We start from the raw sequence: 22,826 nt of genomic DNA, 5'->3' as shown, positions 1-22,826 counted from the left end.
GCAAATGCACGACCGCATGTTGCAGGTTCGGTACAGGTCTTTCTGGATACAGAAAATGTTCGACTGCTGCTCTGGCCAGCACATTCCCCAGATCTCTCACCAACTGAAAACGTCTGGTCAATGGTGGCTGAGCAACTGGCTCGTCACAATACGCCAGTTACTACTCTTGATGAACTGTGGTATCGTGTTGAAGCTGCATGGTCAGGTGTACCTGTACACGCCATTCAAGCTCTGTTTGACTCAATGCCTCGGCGTATCAAGGCCGTTATTACGGCCATAGGTGGTTGTTCTGGGTACTGATTTCTCAGGATCTATGAACCCAAATTGCGTGAAAATGAAATCACGTGCCAGTTCTAGTATAATATATCTGTCCAATGAATACCCGTTTATCATCTGCATTTCTTCCAGGTGTAGCAATATTAATGTCCAGTAGTGTAGTAACATTTGACTAACTTTCTACAACAGTTTATTTGTCTCTGGGACAGAGGCATTTTCGTATAAATACAAGAGTGCTAAATTTATTTCTCCATACGGATTTATTGGTTTCGCTTTGTATATAAGTAACTCATAACATTGCTTTTCTTCTTTTGTTAGGTTTTTATTTATTTTCTTTGCTAAGCAAACAGATATATCAAGTTTTCTTTGTTATTTGGGTGCCTACTCATTACATACTGATTTTCTTTTGTTTAGGAGTAAAAGCGCCTTGAAGTTGATTGGGTTTTTGAATAAATCACAACGGCTAAGGTACTGAGAACTCTGCGATCTCTAGAATCCAAGGAAGATCGTGAGGCAGGGTTGCTGCAGCTCCAGAACATCAGGCTTTAACTGGCTCTGTGGAAACTCCTGGCGAAAGCGAGCTGTGCCGTAACTGTAATCGAGAACGTCATCCATTATCTCACAGATGAGAACAATTCACTAACAGAGGATGAAAGTCACTTCCCTCCAACATAACTGCAAAGAAGACGAAATTGCGACGCGATGTGGCCTGGCGGAATACAACGTATTCCTCACAATTTACCATATCGTTTTAAGAGTGTGTAATTGCAGGTGAGCGCATAAGACCGTAAACGAAGCACAGACCAGGTGCTGCATGGACCTCAGTGTCAGTTGCGGTTCGCAGTGCCCAGCTCTGCATGGTTCTCTTCCATGTTAGTGAAGCAGACAAGTGCTTCATCTTTTACTCAGTCACATAAAGCTATACAAGGAAAAAAAAAATCCCACGTATACGACGTCACGGGTACAGCTATAAATAAATATCCTGGAAAGGCCGGATATAATCGATCGTAACAGTGAGGCTGAATTTTTCGAATTTATACCGTTACATTATTTATTCGGGTTATAAGTAATTTCGAGAGTTCATGAGCCCATTATTTACTGTCAAACCATCTCTTGGAAAATCTTTGTGAAAGGATTTAAGCATTTGTTGCAAAGAAACTTCCACAGAAGCATCTTCGCCCACATAAAAGGAACAAAGATTCCGTTTGACATCTCGTCGATACCAGTAATGAGTAATATCTTTAATGCAATTCATGTTCGGTTATTCAGCGCATTTAATATTTGATCAGCGAAAGGATATATAGAATTTCCTGATGAAAAGTCTTTCTGGAAAAATCCAGATGGTCATTTTGTTAGTAAAGCCTACTAATTATTCGATGCTACGCAGTAAGCATTTCATTTCTGTGTTCCGAACACAAAAAACTGAAAATTATATTCATTAACACGGAAACAAAACTGAAGAAATGGGCACCTTCGTACATTTTTAGCCATGAATCAACGGATAATTCTACTAACTCACGCAACTCACATTTGACAATTACTTCTTTTTTGTTTCTGCTTTAGCAGTCATACATCCAATTTGTTCCTTAGGATCCAAAATCTCATTTACTACTCTCTGACGTCGATATTAGTTTATTAACCATAATATCTCCACATGTCGGCGGTATTCCTGATATTCCATTGTGTGATACATGAGGTAAATGCGGTCCATTTGACGTCACTGGTGTTGTTTGTATATTTGCTACTTCTTTAGTCCCCTATCTACATAAAACAAGGGACCTAACCTTGACATGAATTTCCATGACTAAATCAGATAATATTTTAACACACTTTCGAATGTGTTAGCAGTGAATAAGAATTATGCTATTTAAGGCGGAAAACCTACATAAAATAACTTAATTTAAATAAAATAATAAAAACTTGAAAAAAAGTCAGCGTACTACCATTTCTCCATCCGTCACAAACGTATCAGAAGGCACACGTCACTGGCCATTTACAGTATACAGCATTGGTAGATCACAAATTTCGTATTTCTCTGCCTCGTGATGACTGGGTGTTATGTGATGTCCTTAGGTTAGTTAGGTTTAAGTAGTTCTAAGTTCTAGGGGACATGCCCGCAGATGTTAAGTCCCATAGTGCTCAGAGCCATTTGAAACATTTTTTAACAAATTTCGTAATTTATAATTCTGGACTACACTTCGTCAACGCTGTACTACACAACACAACTCTACACCACACTCGGTATTAGAACCAAACTGGATCTCTCATTTGTCAGGATGGTTAGTACCTGCGTGCTGAAGTGCAATTCAGAACTTGCAGGGTCTGCGCTGCTGTGTCACCCAGGGCTTAGAGACTGGGACATAGCTGTTAGGATCTCAGGAAGTCCTCCCTGGCACTCCCCAAGGCACATTAGCTCCCTGTTTCCTGAAGGTCGTTGCAGGTGAGTATTTCGCGTTGTCATGATGTAAGGCCTCTTTCTGTTTGTCTCTCTGGCATGTAAGCTTTCAGTTCTTAAGATGATACAATAGTTGCGAGAGAGTTCGGTTTGCTCTGCAGTTCCTCGTTCCTTATTATACGGGTGTACATTAAGTCTGGGAACACATTCAATTATTTATTGCACAAGGATGAAACATCGTACAGATATCGTACATATGTCATTTTGAAGAGAAGCTCTGGAAGTTTTTTTTTTTCACCTATACTGCCTCAGCGTAGTTTGGTAATTTGCCGATAGTCAGCGCTAGTCTCAAACATGACGAGTTAAGGTGAGGAACGAGCTTTCTGTATGTTGGAGTTCGACAGAAACCAGTGTGCTACTGCTGGTAACGGATATTTAGAACCAAGTACGGTAAGAAGCCACTAACAAGGAAGGCCATTTACCACCGGCACAAGAAAAAATTCCTTACGACGGGTTGCTTGTGCCCGGCAAAGAGAAGCGGACGTAACAGTATGAGTGAAGTGAATTTGGAGCCTGTACGAGAGACATTCATAAGGAGTCCAAATAATTCAGTGCGTCCTGCATCCGTGAACTAGAAATGGCTTCAATGACACTACGGAAAGTTCTGCGACAGAATATGTCTATGAAACCATTCAAGTTGGAGCTAGTACAGAAGCTCAGTGATGACGACAAAGAAAAGCGTTTTGAACAAGTAACACGTCGGCCTCAGTTGCAAATAGAAACCAACCTTTACCCAGGGTTTAGCCAAAATAATTTGGCCTTCTTCAGAAGCGAATGACACTACACTACTGCATGCCAAAGTTTGGCCATGTCAAGTATAAAACTGTTGCACCGTGGTTACCAGCCATAATCTTCATTACTTGGGCTGGAGAAAAACAGCAGGCCCCACTACGCGGACGAGGTGTCACTTTGTTGTTATGAATTTATTTAAAGGATACCACAAGCATCTTGAAATAGCCTCCGGCATTTTAAACTTTTTGTCAGAAACAGTTATCGAGCTTGAGTAGCAACTTTGAATTGATGATATTATTGCTTTGGGCTCAAAGACAGTGTTTTCTCATAATAGTTGAGTAAGATTTGAAATATAAGTACGAGAAGAGTGCAGTCGCTAACCCACCTGATTTAACATATACATGGAAGACACTATGGAAACAAGAATGTATGCGAGAAATAAAATTAATTACACACACTCAAATACTGTACTCTTTGCTAGACCAAATAATCTCGAAAAAGTTTGGGGATGGTTCACAAAAAATAAGTGCAAATTTGTAGATTTTACAGGAAAATGTCCAGTACTTTCTAACACAATAATATATGGAAAATAAGCTGAACAGGTGTCTCAATTTTAGGTATTAGGCTATTATATAATTGCGAATATGGTATCGGTATCGACAATAAGTTAAAGAAAACTGAAATGATATGTTGCACTATACACAGCACATAAGCCAATAAATCCAGGAAACATAGAAAGACCAAAGTCTACAAAGTATTAGCAACACCTGTGCTCACATCCGGAAGTGAGAGCTGGACAATAACTAAGAAAGAACAAATAAGGATACAGTCAGCTTAAGTGAAATTTTCAAGGAACGCAAAAAAATGTTCTGTGAGAGATCAAGAAAAAGATTTTGAAATAAGGAAAGAATGACTTATATTTTTCATGAATGCAAGAATAGAATACGAGATAACAAAATGGAAGAAGCGTATTGATAGCAAATTAAGCAGAGAGCGTAAACAGACATGTCATAGACGACTAACATTATGGAAAGAGTAATACGGAAAGATATAGGCTAAGGTGGTTTTTGTGAAGACGGAACAGGCTATAAGTGAACTCTTTGATATGAAGAAGGAGAAGAAGAAGAAAAGAAGAAAAAAGAAGACAGTTTTAGCTCTATGTAATGCTGTAACGAACTGAACGGGGTAGGGCGGTGGTTAGCACACTGGACTCGCTTTCGGGATGACAACGGTGCAAACCCACGTCCGGCCATACAGGTTTAGGTCTTCCGTTATTTTCCTAAATCCCTTAAGGCGAGTGCTAGGATGCTTCCTTCTAAAGGGCAAGACCTTCACCATTCCTTCCTAATCAAAGCTTGTTCTCGGTGTCTAATGACCTCGTTGTCGCAGGGACGTTAAACATTAATCTCCTCCTCCTCCTCCGTTGAAAGGAACATAATGGTATACCAAAAATAGAAATACGTTCTGTTCCAAACTAAAAACATACGAATAAGCACAAGATCATACCAGAGCTGACACGGATTGTATACCGTGGTTAGAACTGCTGGGATTATACGAGTATAGTCAATGAATCTTTGGGAATTGAATGTGTATCAACAACATGAATAGAGATGTAGGGAACGCATTCAGATACGCGTGGAAACGGGTACTTAGTACAAAGAGACCCCAAGTCACACTGCCAAAATTTCTCGCGTTGTTCAGGGATATTGTTCAGTATTATGGTGTATGGGTTCTGAAGTCACCGGTGGCTGGTTCCAGAGTGATAATGATGCAATGATTTCATCAATTTGTTAACCTACTTTCCTTTGTTTCTGTGAAACTACCCGCACAACAGAGAGTAAGCCTATTGCAACCAGTCGGTAATACGTACAACACAGTGTGACACTCTTGGACTGACGCGAGAGTACTGTGATGTGACCCCGTAACTTTTGGGAACGTTCCGCATAGTGTCATGGTTGGCTCGTCCATTGTGTTGTTTGACGTCATACTCTAAGTGCGTACTCGCCAAGTCGTAATCAGTAAATCTATCCACACTCCTGTGTATCGCTGTTAATGGGAAAGTAATCCCACCAGAAAAACAAACCCGTGATTGAACTGGAGAGTACTGAATGAGAGCTTAAGAACGAAATGTAAAGTGGGCGTTCCTGGTTTCAACATCATCTACTATGGGTGAAGGGAACAAGTTTGTTTCCAAACTAGACACGCAACGCTTATCTCCGATATTTGCAGATCTCACCAGTGCGACCCACATACAGAGATCAAGGGCATTTTGCGACGGTGACAACCTTATACCGAAATGCTCAGACAGTATCCCAGTATACACATTTATGGAAACTAAGCACTAGAGACTTACTTCGCTGGTTCAGATGTAATCGTTGTTCGTAGTGAACACTAACACATCGTTAACGTCATAATGGTTAAGGTACTTCTCAGTCAGTCATTGCTTTTTCTGACGAACTCATCGAAACAGCAGATTATTTCATAGAATTAACTCTGCGAGCTTATAGAGAACATTTATTGCAGCCTTAGAGACGTTTCGATGTCTTCTTTCTCTAATGTAAGTTCCTTCCAGGTTGGGGCAGTGGGTTCGATCGTATGCATTGTGGTTTTTATTATCAACTCGTCACTGGTTCCAGAGTGAGATTTTCACTCTGCAGCGGAGTGTGCGCTGATATGAAACTTTCTGGAAGATTAAAACGGCGTGCCGGAGCGAGACTCGAACTCGGGAACTTTGCCTTCCGCGGGCAAGTGCTCTACCAACTGAGCTACCCAAGCACGACTCACGCCCCGTCCTCACAGATTTACTTCTGCCAGTACCTCGTCTCCTACCTTTCAAACTTTACAGAAGTCGTGCTTGGGTAGCTCAGTTTGTAGAGCACTTCCCCGCGAAAGGCTAAGGTCGGGAGTTCGAGTCTCGGTCCGGCACACAGTTTTAATCTGCCAGGAAGTTTCATCGTCACTGGTTCTCTACGAAGCCACGAAATAAGGAAGAGGTTTCCCTAAAGAACTGTGACAGTGGCAAGGAGGGGGAATGATAAGAGGGAATATCTGGCATCACTTGTATGTATGATACTTTACATTTAATTTACGTAAAATGACTCTGTCTTCAGTGTTAGCTGATATGGGACTTTCACTTCAGTATTACTCCTGACCTATTACTGGAGGAACGCACGTGTTTTCTGATATCTCTAGAAAACAACGCCCGATTTATTGGGAGTAAGTAATGCAGAGGACATAGAGGGTTGATGAGCATAAGAATGTAAGCTTTTGTGGCTGAGATGTTTCCGTCGGATACCCGTAGCGTCTTATGAACCACTGTTTCTTCATTCTTGCTGATACATTCCTATGGCAACTGACTACCACCGTAGCAGGAAGGTCGAAACAGAAGCGCAAAAATGCAACAAGTATGACACGATATCAGTATAAAAGACTTTAAATAACAGAGAGGTACGCAGTAAGTACGGTTTTCGTGAAATATTTGCTCAGGAAAACCTGGTAAATCGTTCTAGGTTGTGTTGTTCTTACTCTCGTTTCCCTTCTTTTCCTGTACGCCTCACTCTTCTCCTACTGTGTCTTTCGATAGCATATTGATAACTGACATCATTTGGGAGTCACTCATGTAACAGACAATGAAAATAGGCGTATAGATTCCACGGTCATTTCCCTTTGCTTACCATGAGGGCCACGTATGGCAGAGCAGACATGACGATGGCAGCTGCGGTCCACTCGACGCAGGCCGCGATCTGGCGCAGACATGTGGGGTGCACCTCCACACTCTGCAGGTTGGCCATGGAGATTGTGCCCGTCGAAAAGAACTGCGTTATCACAGCCGCCACCGGGATAGGCAGTCCGATGATGCCAGCTGAATCAAAACATGTATCACAGCAGTTACGAGAAATAGTTAGATAATGACAGTAGGACACACGCACACTATAACCCATATGTTATCGTTCATTATGTCAGCTGAGCGGCCAAAAGTGATATGAATGGCTGTCCCATTTTTTTATTTACCGTTTATGACAGCCAAGTGTCGCGTTTGGTGTGACCATGGGATCAGCGTCTGAAGAGCCTGTTACGGGAGGGGGTGCAGTGATCACGATATTTGCCGGCCGGCGTGGCCGTGCGGTTATAGGCGCTACAGTCTGGAACCGCGCGACCGCTACGGTCGCAGGTTCGAATCCTGCCTCGGGCATGGATGTGTGTGATGTCCTTAGGTTAGTTAGGTTTAAGTAGTTCTCAGTTCTAGGGGACTGATGACCACAGTAGTTAAGTCCCATAGTGCTCAGAGCCATTTGAACCATTTGATCACGATGTTTAAACTACTTTTTACTATGGGATGACCATCGCTGCGAGACGAGTTGTTTATACTATATGAGATATTGGACATGAATTAAAGCCTCATGAGATCGACATGTTATTCCTGTATCTCCAGAATCGCACAGACAATGTTCCCATACGCGCTGACCGCCGCACAGGATCACCGCAAGTGATCATGTTGGATAAGAACACAGAGTCCCGCTGAGATAACGCTTTTTAAAATATTCTCCGCCTTACAACCGCGTTGACATGCCACGAACTTTTGACCAAGTGCCCCTTGGCCACTGACAAGTGAAATGACTGCCAATGGGATCTTACACTATGACGTCACTGGTGCCCACTTTATCTTTGTATATTGCAACAGGTTGACTCCTCGATCGATGCACCCCTTTTCAAGATGGATGGATGCCACGCAGCACAGAGTTGTAGGCATCTGCCCTGCTGAGGGCGTCCTTCCGTTACTACTGAACCAGTTGGTAATGATATTTTATTTCTATGGCTTTCTTATTTACACTCTCCAAGCGGCTTTTAGTGTAATCCGCAATAGAAGATTCATCATGTTCGGTTCGCTGACCACTTACAAGATCATGCCCAATGAAATAGAATATTCCGGTGTACCGTTTGCGATAGAACCTATAACGTATTGTTCTACAGTACGAAATGTTTGTAGAACGTAAGTCTGGCAACCCTCATAAGACGTTTTGTATAACTTAGGTGCTCTAAGAACTGCCGCATCTTTCTTGGGTCTCATTTATTGTGAAATTTTTGACGGAAGTCTGAAGATCGATTTTACTTCCCATCTTTCCAGCAGGCCGCTTATCTTATTCATCTCGGAGCAGCAGAACGCCCAAAAATCAAAGTAATTTTCGTTGTTATCTTCTGTGGTGTTATTAAGATTCTCACTCGACATCATTTAATTTATTTGGTGACTTTTATACCCATTGTACCTGAAGACCTTGCGTCGGTGACTCAGCTGGTCAGGTACACCTTCTACAATGATTACCAAGAGGCAACACAAAAAGCATTATCCTACATACCGAAGAAACCGCTATGCAATAACAGGTGTTGGTAAAATGTATTCAGATAAGAAACGTATTCACAACTGTTATAGATAGTAAGGAATGTTGAAACTTAACATATGTTTCCAGGCAAAGAATATCGTAATTTCGTCCTTATGAAGATACCTCGTGTAAGAGAGCCAAAAAAATAAAAGTAAAAAAGTTCAGCCTTGCCTCACTCGGCGGTCGTAGAAATCAAGGTGGTGTCGATCTGCCCTTGTAGATGTCAGCACTGCAGCATCAGTAGTGATGAATACTTATTGATTCGCGCAAGTACGTAGCAAAGTGTGGTGTACAGGCGGTCGGTAACATAGCCCCGCAACATAGGTCTACCAGCTTGTAATGAGGCCATGAAGACCCAGCCTCTTCGGTGTAAATGTCATTCGGCACATACCGCGGTGGAACTGAATGTACTCCATCGTGTTGTCAGATGATGGGCGAATGTAGCCTCTCAATCTGTGGCAGGAGTAACTGTTCAAACCATTATGCTTCCTTTCACAATGTCCTCCCAGACTGGTATCTATAGTTCCGCAGTATGTTGTTAATGATTTGGATTATGTATACCCTGTCACAGTGCATCTTGTTCTGGTCTGTCACCACTCCGTTGTTACCCAAGTCATGCAGCAAAGGATGAAGGTGAAAAACGTTGAGATCTGTTATACGTTTTGCAAAGAACGACGATCCTCTAATAATTTCCAAGTTATGCTATTTTAGAGTGACAGCGAGGCTTTATGGACATAGTTTCTCAGTGATCAGTGTAGATTCATTTTACTATGTACGTTGAATCTTTATAGGTGACTCATGTAACGAAGAAGTATGGAGCACGAAACGTTAATTATAATTAGATCTACAGAATTAATTATAATAATATTACTGATAACCGAAACTGGGCAACCTAGTAGACCAATAGCGTTAGCAACAGTATATCGTTTTTATACAGGATTCAATTTAGTTTTTGCTCTCAGGGCCTCCTGTCAAATACTGACTTACTTATGTGTATTTCACTCTGTTACTCATGTGTGCTACCTTACTGTCAGTTTTTCCGTAAAATTTGCTACTCTTTCATTGTTTGAATTAAGTGAAGAGAGAATTCGAAACAACTCTTCTACTGAGTCCAGAGACTATTTAGGTCACCGTTATACTCCTTTTGGTTTGAATGATCATTGATTTCACAGCACCTGTTGTGTACAAACTGAGGGGAACCTTGGCCACTGCCTCTGAACAGTAGCAATCTGTGATTACAACAGACGGCGTTCTTCAGCCTTTGGGGCACCTGAGACCTGAGACCAGTGCCTAAACTGTCGAGTGGGTTGTCTGATGTCGCAGTGCCTGCATATTTGCTCGTCCTTGCCAATCGACACACACCTGACGGTTTGTAGCGATGAGTGGCGTATGCCCGTTTTTGGGCGAAAGGTAAAACTGGGTACTACTTTTTGGGTCATCCACTTACGCATTAAAAGCAGGTTGCAGGAATCAGTAGCAGCTGAAGGTCCATCTGTGCCAGCACAGGTTGCATATTCAGCAGGCAATGGTTCCGATCATCCTGGCAGGTCTAATAAAGTGCAGAGAGTAGAATTAGCTGTAATTATGAATTCCATCGTTAGGAGTGTAATGGAACCCATTAGGTAACGGAAGTGCAATGTCTACTCTGTTTGCTTGAAGGTGGTCGCGTGCGAGGCTGTGTTGGCAGCAGTTGAGCGCACTGGGTACATCGGGCTGCTAATCGTGGCTCATGAAGGCACGTAAACATTATGAAACCAAGATACATGCATATCTGTAGAAATTGTTAATTCAGGAAATCTATGTCAAATGGGACTAATTGTGGATGGCCATGCCTGTTACTTTTTGCATTTAGAATAGCAGAACTTTCTAAATGAATCTCTGAAATCTCACCATCAAGCAGATCGTATAGACGATTGAGGTAACTGTAAATGTCAGTTTCTTCAAGAAAGTTCTTAATCCTACTTTCACGCAATAAGTGCAGAAGTTTAAGTGTTGAATCAGTATCATTGACTTGTTTCTTCTCAGAAGCTTCTTCTTACATCTAACATCAAATTCATGAAAGAAATATCAGTTACATAAATATCCCACACCTCTACCTACTTCATAATCCGACTACTACAGACTGTACAATCACTAATGATTCCTGCTGTCCAAGTGCCACAAGCGAGCCTATGTGATACGAAACCATAAGGACATGTCACTACAAGACGATGAAATTTAGAAAGAATTAGAGATCTTACTAGAAGCGGCTGCCACAAACGGTTTCATAGCGGAACCGTCATAAAAATAACTGGTCACACAGGTAAAACACTCATAGGAGTTATAACTGATGAAGTTACATTAAAAAGAGAAAGTTTGAAGTACAATGAGTCTAAGATCGCCAATTTATCCTACTCGGGGGCAGTCCCAGTCAAAACCGTAGAATTGTTCAAGAAATATACCGTACGTATCAGTGTTAAAACACACAACACGTTCCGAAGGAGAATCCGACACAACACCGGTACAACCAACCAGTTAACAGGTTATGTTGTCTGCAGAATTCAATATGTCACTTCACGTTGTATTGAGCGAACTGGGCGACCGTTCAGTGATGGATGAAAAGAACGTATCAGGCAGACACAAAGAAGTACCGCTACCTTCAGTACACAATTAACTGAGGACAATATGAATTCAATGATACAGATGGTCGAACGATCGTAGTTCCTCACATTTGACAGCTCTCGAGTACACTGACACGGATCGTTGTGGATTAATGCATTCAAACGTTCCTTACCGAACCCTGAAGGTGGTTCTGAACATGGAGAGTCACGAAAACCAAAACGATCCTCCTTAAAAATGGGGTAACATTTTCATGTCATGCTCTGCCCAATGGCATTATAATCATACACGGCGCAAATGTCGGTGACTATCTGCACTGCTGTCACTCATCTATTGATGCCAAACAGAAAAGTACAGAAATCTATCGATTTCTCAACCCGGCACGCTAATTTGTAGCCCTCACTGCTGCACTCATCACTTCTAAATGGTAATATGTAAATTTAAATAGCAAAAGTGAACTTCAAACACAAATGTGACAACTGATAAATAAACCAATAGGAAACAGAATGCCAACATGAGGAAAGAAAACACAATAAAATGGAAATATTACGGATTGTGGTTTACACAGCCGCATACTCAGCGTATGTTCTTAGGTGCAGGGTTCTACGGTATGTGGTAACGCTCGCCTATTACGTTACTCTGTTTAGACGCACACGTTGCTCTAGGTTCCTGATATGCTGTGTTGTAGCAGACAAGGTGGCGGAAACCATAGACTGCCATTCTGGTGATGAGGTGTCTCATCGTTAAGTTTTCCTTCGTCATTGATCGGTCAACCATCGCCCCTGTGCCATAATGTTCTCTTGGACTATCTTCCCTTTTTTCCTTAATTATTTTTGAAAATGTTTCCGAATTGTTGGTATTGGATAGTATTATGTTTGTCCGTAGGTCTTCAAAGAAGAATTATATGAGACTGGAATGCATGGTTTTGGACACGTGATTGCTTCCATTATATGGGTCGTCTTTCTCTTGTGATGTTAGTTTTTTGACTGTGAGAAGTGGTCCGCCAATTTGAATACCGTACAACAGCACTGCAAGATTTTGGCTCTTGGCAAAGGAATCTGATATGCTGAATTCCGTGAACGATCATTACTGCTTGCAGTGCTTTCCCTTTTAAATATTTCGTGAAACATTTGGCACTTCTTTTGTATCGTGACACCAACGTTTGCTCCCTCCCGTACGAAGATCATTGCCGCTGCAAGTGTTTCTCCTACATTTATGAGCCCAATCGGTTCTGTTGTTAGCCGGCCGAAGTGGCCGTGCGGTTAAAGGCGCTGCAGTCTGGAACCGCAAGACCGCTACGGTCGCAGGTTCGAATCCTGCCTCGGGCATGGATGTTTGTGATGTCCTTAGGTTAGTTAGGTTTAACTAGTTCTAAGTTCTAGGGGACTAATGACCTCAGCAGTTGAGTCCCATAGTGCTCAGAGCCATTTGAACCATTTGGTTCTGTTGTTACTGTGCTTATTTCGAAGTCACATTCAACGCATAGACTTTCCGTATCGTTTATTACTTCTTGTAGCCTTGTAATATCTTTTGAGCGTATCACAATATCGCCTGAAAATCCGTGCGAGATTACGCCCATCCTTTTGGATTATACAATTTATTCCTCTGGCTCCGTTTGATTACTTTTCTTAGCTTCGTATTTCCTTTCATCATTGTACTGCACTTATGATTCGTGTTTTATCTTGATTTTGTATAGGGCTTCCTTTAATTTTTTATCACTAGCTTTATGTATATAAGCTCAAAGGCTTCTGAAGTCTATAAATACTAAGTGAAATTTTCTCTCTCTTCAGGAAATTCCCATATACACTTTAGCAGGAATTCTACTGCGATCAGACAAGATCTACTAGTCCTGAATCCAGTTTGGTTTCTGGGGAGGCGTTCGTTGATTATTTCCTTCATTTTTTACGCTATTACTCACAGTTGTGGAGTATTTTTAAAGGCAAGTATTCCATTGCTATGCCTCTGTATTTTGTGAGGTCTCTGGGGTCTCCTTTCCCTTCATATAGCACGTTTATTATTGTCTCCAGTGTCCTGAATTGGAGGCTATTTCTGTGCACTTACTCTACAGTTCTGTTCACGATGGTGACATTATTCGTGCGTCTCTAATACGCTCGCTATACAAGCTTTCAAGGCCTACGGCTGTCATGTTCTTGGTGCTGTTAATGGGATACTTGACGTCCTCTATAGCAAATGTTGCCTTCTTTTTTCCCTACTGGTAGCCTTTTAGTGCCACTTTTTTAAGTATATTTTCTAAGTGTGTCTCCCATTCTTTCATACGATTTAGTGGTGCATTTCATGAGCGTGCCCCAACGTTTGTGGCTTCTTCCACTAGTTTCTCTCCTTCTCTGTCCCAGAATATTCTCTTATATTCTTTTAGGGTTTTTCGGTAGATATATCGATTGTACGCTTAAATTCGGAGAAATGTAGGTTTTCCAACACAACTTCTTTAGTTCGTGTTGTGTTCCTATGTACCGATGCCTCTTCTTTAGTCTTCTTCTTTTTAATTATTTATCCCGGCTTCTTGAGATTTCTCGTGAAGAGACACGATACAAAACGTTCAATAGTGGCTTGGGACAATCAATGAAGCTACACAACAGTTAGCAATTTAACTTTTGAAACCACTGGTTTATTGGCAGGTCTGGAAATAAAATCACTCTCATACTCCCATGCGGACAGCAAATTTCGTGTAACATTTTATATGTGTAATGGGATTTACTACGTCGCAAATCGTTCTAATGAATAAGTTAATCTGCATCACGATGTTGCTATGCAACGTGATCAACAAGGTGATGTGTGTCTCAACTAAAACAGAACCTCGATATTTTGAATAAACTTTCGGTTCATTTCGTTCAAATCAGCACTTGCGTCAAAATTAATTTCTAAATGGCTCTGAGCACTATGGGACTCAACTGCTGAGGTCATTAGTCCCCTAGAACTTAGAACTAGTTAAACCTAACTAACCTAAGGACATCACAAACAACCATGCCCGAGGCAGGATTCGAACCTGCGACCGTAGCGGTCTTGCGGTTCCAGACTGCAGCGCCTTTAACCGCACGGCCACTTCGGCCGGCAAAATTAATTTCTAACTTCGTGCATTAAGTCAGAGCGCGTTTGCAACTATCGCACGCAATTCAATGGGCAGCTCGATCACGTACTAGCGTGTAACGTATTTCAAATTGAGCGCCCAGGTTTCAGTTTTCCCTAATGGGCTAAACGACTCTTTTGTAAACTCACGTAAAGTCTAAATGAAACTGGACTTGTTTCCATTCGGGTCAAAACAACAAAAAGTAAAATTCACCGCACAGGTCAGCAAACTGTATATGCGCACTTTTAGCACTCTAAGTGATACCTCGTCTCAGAGTAAAAGCAGCGCATAAATTCATGCTTTTTCATGCTCACAAAATTCAAAACACCTTTATATTAAACAGATAAATTATGCCGGCAATTACTGATTAACATTTTCCATTCCGAATAAACTTCAAAATCTTGTATTTTATAATCAATAAAATTTTATCACCTGAAAGAAACGATTAGTTTGCTAAAACGGATTCAGATTACGGTCAACTAGTTTCTAGACAATGACGTCACGAATCGATATTTGCTTGGAATGAATGAAATACCTATACTGAAAAGTACTGTCCGTTGAGTAATTTACTGATTTTGATAACAAATTTGATGCCCCATGCATCGCTACACCTAGTACGTCTTTTTGATGTGTGATACACACTCATTCAAAAAATGGTTCAAATGGCTCTGAGCACTATGGGACTCAACTGCTGAGGTCATTAGTCCCCTAGAACTTAGAACTAGTTAAACCTAACTAACCTAAGGACATCACAAACATCCATGCCCTAGGCAGGATTCGAACCTGCGACCGTAGCGGTCTTGCGGTTCCAGACTGCAGCGCCTTTAACCGCACGGCCACTTAGGCCGGCTACACACTAATTGTTTCTTTCTTCTTTTATTACTAGGGTTTTTAGCTTGTCTTAGGACTTATACCAGTCCTTCCGTTGCTTCCTGTAGTTGCGCGTTGTTTATTAGCGTTTCAAATTGTTTTTTGGTGTGTGATTTTGCTTCCACTTTCCCGGCGTCTATTACTTTCGGAAATGTTTGTTTCTTCTTTTCTTGTGGTTTTCGCCATTCTAATTGGATGCATATTTCCACAATAACATGTTTCCGAAGTGATTTGCTGTCCTCGAGAGGTGTTAAATTGACCTTAACTGGTCCCCTTATAAGTGGGATGTGTACGAGTATTGTGCTTCTGCCGCAGTAAATTGTTCACTCTGTGACAAACATCGTATGCGATTCTGAATTTTCTTACTACGAAATTCATCAACTTGAATATTATAATCAGCCTTAAAAAATGAGCCTTCTCCTCTTATAATTCTTTAAAAAGTAACATCATACATAGCTTCATATCTATGCTTTCCACTCTGCATAATTCTGGTGTCTATAAAATTATTTGCGTCAATTGTCCTGCGTATTACACAGGCGAAAGAGGCCGAGCTATTTCGACAAGATTTAAGGAACACCTTCTCGGCAAAAAAGGCACCAATGTTCCCAGTTCAACTTTCGCTAACAATTGGTTAATCACGGTACATAATCCTAAAGATGTGAAAGACGTCCAGATCTTGTACTCGGAAAAAAAGGCTCTAGGCTTAACTTCTTGGAAGAGCTAGAGATTTTTCAACATCTATCTCTGAAGGACGATCTCATATTGAACGAACAGCTGCAATTACGCAATTAAAATATTTTTCAAGGTATAGAGACGATAGTTAAAAATGGTCTGAATAGAGATAGTCTCCTCAATGTAGACTCTTAAACTTCGGTTTCCTTTCCAATTTTACATTTTTTATGTACATTTGAACTATATTTCATTTATAAGATAAGACCTTTTACGGTAAGCTGTAATTTTCGTCTACCGATTCCTGTTGTTGCCTGTAATCTTAAATTCTCCACACAGTCAATTTGCACTTGTCTGTAATTCGATCAGATCCTGCTAAACGGCGTGAATCTGTTTTCGTGTCCAACTCGTGGCTGCGTTGGCCTCTTAGCCGTCTAGTCTGACGGTAGCGGCAGTTTGATGCAGTTGTTTCGCTCTAAGCGACCTCGGGATTGCCACTGTAATTCGATGGAACATTTTATTCCAATTGACAAACATGTCATATTTTTACAGTTTAATTTTTATTCTTGTGATTACTTCAGTTTGACAAGGGCATTTTTGCTCAGATGTTTTTCACCGATGATGTGATTACATCTAAGTACACTGTAACAGTATATGGATTCATGTTATTAATTATACAGTGGGGTCCAAAAAACGTATCTACTGTTTAAAAGTCCGGAACTGGCAAACTCACTGACGGAGTTGTCTCATCATTGGTAGTGTATTGCTTTATTTTGTTTTGTCAGATGACAGTCGCCAGATAGTCAGTGTTTTGTTCTTAGTTGCACCTAGTTACTCGAGTAAACATGGCTGGCGCAAGGCTTACATTCGATGAAAGGAAGTCAGTTTTGAAGCGGTATTTTAAGTAAGAAAACATCAATGAGGTTCAACGGCAATGGCGAAATGAGTATTAAACAGAGCCACCGACAGGTTTAACGATTTGTCGCATTCGAGACAAATTTGAAGCCGAAGGGTGTGTGAAAGATGTACACAAACGACGACCTGGACGACCTGCAATAGTAACAAGTCTAGCGAACTCCCGTCGTGTGTTACAACAATTCACTCGCTCACCACAGAGGTCTGTGAGAAAATGTGCCCGTGAAAGTGTTCGGCGAATTTTGAAGACAGCAAAGTGGAAGTGCTACACGATTGCTACACGCAATGAACGAGGACTACCCAGATCGTAGTACTGCGAGTGGTTTACTAACATGGTGCGCAACGATGAAGAGTTTGCAGAGATAATTGGTGGTCTGTTTAGGCACAGTTCCAACTCAACGGTACAGTAAATCGGTACAGTTTCATTTACTGGGCCGCGGGAAATCCGAACGTCCATGTAGACAAAGCCTTCAATTTGCCAGCAGTAAATGTGTGGTGTGGGTTGTCTTACCGGGGCATGATTGGGCCATTCTTCTTTGACGGCACAGTTACTCGTGAGGTGTACCTTCAGAAGCTTCAGACATTCATTTTGCCTGCCATCCGAGACATCTATGGAGACAAAAGGGTTTACTTTCAACAAGATGGTGCCCCAGCCCATTACCGAAAACGTGTTAGGGCGTATCTCGACGAAAATCTACCAGGAAGATGTATAGGCCAAATAGGTGCTGTGGAGTATCCACCACGTTCTCCCAGGCCTAACTCCTCTGGACTTTTACCTGTGGGCAACACAAAAGGACGTCGTTTATCGACAAAAGCCATGCACATTGGATGAACTTCGAGAATCCATCGTACATTCATGTGCAAATATCAAACTGAACACGTTGCAGTCAGTTGTTCGTGCTGCAGTTCGGCGGCATCGTTTGTGTGTGGATGTTAATGGTGACCATTTCGAACACCTATAGTAATATCTTTAAGTTTTACTTTAAGCTACACTTTCACCAAAAATTAGACAATTCCGTCAACTAGTTTGATAGTTATGGACTTTTAAACAGTGGATACATTTTGTCGGACACCTCTGTATTTTATTTTTGACCCATGTCGTTATATTTTCTAGGTAATTCTATGCAATTTTTATTCTGATGAAGAAGTCTTAGAGCTGTAGAAACCATGGTCAATTTGACAACAATTTTATGCAGCCGAGGTGGCAACAGGTATATTCAGTAATTAACGCACGGTTGCTGGACTTCAACCTATAACAATGTTTAAAATTTCTGATTTTAATGCTGTTTTTATTTATTTAATTATTTACTTGAAAGTTGGTTGAATCGTAATGGATCTTGTCAATGTTCCATGAAGGTCTAGTTAGCCGTTCGGATTTCATCAGTTAATTTAAGTAGAATTGTTTTCTGCCAGCGCGCTTGGTATACGCTGGTATACGCTGCATAATACACAAGAGCTACGTCTAAGTTAGTGGTATCAGATTGTAGAGCTCAAAGAGATCTAAATAACAGACCACGAGAACATCCGTTAACCTTCATCGCTTGACACATTGTTGATTTTGGTCTTTTAAAGTTGCCCTTTCAGTACCCACAGAGCAGAAGAATGGAGATTGTGACTTAGCTGTTAAAGATAAACGCATGAGTTTGCGGGCATTTTTCTATTCCTTTCTGACGTCCACAATTCAGTATTAAAACAAATGGTTTTACCTTAATAGTTTAGGCAGCCCATAACAAGAGAGCGCAGTGGAAGCACACTTTCTTCCTAGTTGGTGTAATATTATCGATACTTCCTTTTGTTATGTTATCTAAACAAGCTAAATATACATAAAACGTATTTAATGAGTGACTGTGTGAATTAAAAAGGAAACATTGAAATCGCGTAAGTGAAAAAGAATGCTCGTCGCCATTTCGTGTTTCACCCCATTTATTTGTGTGAATACGACGATACAATGTCGTTCGTACCGTGTCTACTAGTAAACAATACAGATGAAAAAGCATGAAATAAAGTATAAATGAAAGAAAGCCGATACAAAAACAATGAAAAGTGAAAAAATAATACGTATTGCCCTTTAAATTCAGTGTAAGTCGTAATATTTCGATTAAAGCATCATCGCGTCAGGGGACCACTAAATATATAGATTAAAAATCGACTACATCTAAAACTGATAAAATTTGAAATTTTAATACAAGTAATCTACCTCGGCAACGTAGGTAAATATTGAGAAAACAATATCAAATCGTTGAGTCTAAGTCTTACTTAATCTATTACGAAATAAGGACACTACCGTCAGCGATACCTGTCCTCCCGCAACTGCCCGTTCGGGTCGCCACATTTGTTAAGTCTCCTCCCCCCCCCCCCTTCCACTACACAGCTCGCTGCATACCGCGCGCCACGCGACTCGCGCTCGTAGTTTGAAGCGTGAGTTAGAAAACCACCATCAAGTCACTGCAGGATGTTGGCCTTGTAAGACAGATTAACGCATTACTCTAAGTTCTTATGTAATTATATAAAAATGTGATGTAAAATAAATAGGTAGCTCTATTATTGAACAATTTTAGGCTAGTTAAAGACAGATTAGTTTTCATGTTTTGTATAATAAGTAATTATAAGTTCACTAGCTATTTTGAGGTTTGGGTGCGGGGCACGCAGGACTGGAAGAGATGACGTCAAACAGAATATGTAATAACCTACAGCCCCCATTTCGATGCCATTTATTATATGGCAACCAGTTTCGGTGATTCAGTAGACAGTTTTCAGGCATTAACTGGCCATCAATGGCCAAAATCTATGAACTGGTTTCTGTGGACTGTAACAACGATGTTGTGTCTCCATGACAAAACATCATTGTTACAGTCTACTGAAACCAGTTCATAAATGTTGTTTACCACTGATGGAATCGTGTATATGATTAGAGTTAACGCCCTCAGCGTCAGTTATGGTCTGAAGATGGTGCATTGAAGATGGTAGCTGTATAATAAATAACGTCGTATGGAAGGCTGTAGGTGTTTCATTTTATTACATAAGTGAACGGCCGAACTCCTCAAACCTCCAATCGCAATCAAAGATGGATACACAAAAACTCAAATAGAAGAGGCTTATACCCAGCAGTAGTGACGGTATGTACTTCTAGAAAGGGTAAATGCTGTTAACTTGTTATTTTTTAAATTTATATAGCGTTTCACCGACGATACGACGCTAAGACCAAAATATTACTACTTATACTAAAGGGACAACAGGTATTTTTTTTAATTTTTCGTTTTCAAGAGTTTTTTAGTACCGGTTTAATTTTTAGTTTAATTTTTACATAGCTTTGTGTACGATCATACGAGCAGGTCGACAAAAGGACATAATAACGTTTGAGCATTTACCACTTTATTGAGCAACATACAGAGAGTGGTCCACAAGTTTTCTACTAATCTATTATCTCGAACTATATCTTTAGAACACCTCTTACAACTAGTTAACAGAGATGTCAGTGTTGTAGAAACTCTGGCGTTACAGATGGTTTCTTGATTAAGGGATGAGTAGCTACTGGATAGTAGTCAGTGGAGGATGTGAGAAGATGGTGCTCATGAAATGTTTTAACTAAAGCATCCAAGAGAGCAATTAATGTTACACTTAATGCACCTTGAAAATCTCTTAACAGAAGCAGTATGAAAGAAAAAAATATTTTTCAGACAAGAAATTTATGTTGACGTAATACAGATTTCGTCAAGCAAAGCAGCGATATATACGCGCCCAATGAAACAGTGACCGAGAGCGCAGCGGAATTATTGCCCTACTTAGCAGTTTAGCAGCAGTACTGATTCAAATGGTTCAAATGGCTCTGAGCACTATGGGACTCAACTGCTGAGGTCATTAGTCCCCTAGATCTTAGAACTAGTTAAACCTAACTAACCTAAGGACATCACAAACATCCATGCCCGAGGCAGGATTCGAACCTGCGACCGTAGCGGTCTTGCGGTTCCAGACTACAGCGCCTTTAACCGCACGGCCAATTCGGCCGGCAGCAGTGTGATGATGCGTCCCTGGCCCAACAGAGCGTGCATGGCTTTGCACAACAGGAAGCACGACAATGGGAGGATTGGCTGTGAGTGACAGCCGTGAAGACTCTAAGCAGTCTGGTGTGCCGCACAGAATCATGAACAACTCAGAGACAGCGCAGGGGGGCTTCGACAGGAGTGGCGTGAGAGTGTGAAGAGCACTGGGACGTGGATGGCGTGCCATTTGACCGTCTTCATTGCCCAAAGCGGCACGTTCAGGGAGTTGTCTCCTCCTGCGAATGTAGATAGAGAGTAGCTGCTAGTAGATAATGATAGTGGCTCTGTGTGTCTGGAGGCTTGGGCGATCGCTGCCATCATGGAGGGTGGAAGCGAAAAGACACACAGAGCCTGCAGAAAGTCGTAGGGGAAGCACGACAAGCGAGTAATTGAGAGCAAAGTCAGCTGCGAAGACAGAGAAGCAAGTTCAATCGGCATTCAGTGGTGTTAGCCTGATGGAGTCTGGGCCACCCCTGAGAGTAACCGACGACACGATGACGAAAGACTCGAAGACATTTTGGCAGTTCCAACTAAGTACATGGGTGCTGGACGACACAATTATGGAACACTGAGTACCATCAGCATCTTAGCTCTGAATTACTAGATCCGCGTGTGACTGACAGTGTTCTATTATCCTTGGAGGAAGTGAGAATGGCTATAATGAAGTTAAAAAAAAAGCACCAGGATCTGATACAATACTGGCATAAGTACTGCTTCAGCTAGTGGACCAAATTGTGTCATATATAAGAGTGTTATTAACAGAATATATTTTGCAGTGTCAGGTGCCCATAATCTGGAAAACCTCCTGTACTATTGTACTAGTAAAAACGGGAAGGCCAGATCCAAAGGAACCGAAAACTTCCAGCCCCATTAGTTCGGTGAATGATTTAGCCAAAGAAGAGGAAAAAAGTTATGTGCTGCCTCCTGAGGGGCCACAGAGAGTTAGTAGGCATGAACCCCTGCAGTACCGCTTCAGGTAAGGGAAATCCGCAGAGGATGCGATAAATCATGCAATGAATATTGGGAACACGTCAGATGACAAGCAAGTTATAGGCTTATCGAATGATATAGCTGGGCCGTTTGATTATTTACGGCGATGTGGTCTTTTTAAGAGAGTGAAACACATATACTGTCTCAGATGTCTCTGTATCAGTGTACGAGATTACTGCACAGAGAGGCACGAGCAGTTAGAAATTACTGGACAGAAAATTGTGAAAGATATCACAAAACGCTGACCACAGGGCTCTGTACGTGGTCCAGAGTTGTGGGATGTTGGAATAGGGTCATAACTGAACCATCTTCAGAGTATAATAAACTATAGAGGCAGCATCGCTTACGCTGACGATATGCTCATTATAGTATTAGCTAATAAAAAAAAAAAAAAAAAAAAAAAAGCTCCGTCTTTAGGCCACAAGTGGCCCTTCCGGGACCGTCCGGCCGCCGTGTCATCTTCCGAGGAGGATGCGGATAAGGAGGGGCGTGTGGTCAGCACACCGCACTCCCGACCGTTAGGACGGTATTCTTTGACCGAAGCCGCTACTAATCGGTCGAGTAGCTCCTCAATTGGCATCACGAGGCTGAGTGCACCCCGAAAAATGGCAACAGCACATGGCGGCGGGATGGTGACCCATCCAAGCGCCGGCCACGCCCGACAGCGCTTAACTTCGGTGATCTCACGGGAACCGGTGTAGCCACTGCGGCAAGGCCGTTGCCTAGTATTAGCTAATACACATGCTAAATTAGAGGAAATACTGGAGTAGTTCTTGAAAGCTTGAATAACTGGTTCGTGGAAGATAAACTAACGATAG

The 22,826-nt window shown here is 41.5% G+C and overlaps 1 protein-coding gene across 1 annotated transcript in view; it reads right to left on the bottom strand.

Moving 5' to 3' along the window:
* The window catches only part of LOC126252177 (carcinine transporter-like), a 165,185-nt gene that overhangs the window by 9,449 nt on the left and 132,910 nt on the right, over window positions 1–22,826 (bottom strand). The window contains exon 8 of the mRNA XM_049953047.1: window positions 7,138–7,325. Within this exon, the coding sequence (XP_049809004.1) occupies window positions 7,138–7,325 (188 nt within the window). The remainder of the gene's footprint in view (window positions 1–7,137; window positions 7,326–22,826) is intronic.

The sequence above is a fragment of the Schistocerca nitens genome, chromosome 4 (genome assembly GCF_023898315.1).
Source record: "Schistocerca nitens isolate TAMUIC-IGC-003100 chromosome 4, iqSchNite1.1, whole genome shotgun sequence".
NCBI lineage: Eukaryota > Metazoa > Arthropoda > Insecta > Orthoptera > Acrididae > Schistocerca > Schistocerca nitens.
Note: the sequence above shows the minus strand (reverse complement) of the source record. Positions and strands in the feature narration are given on the sequence as shown.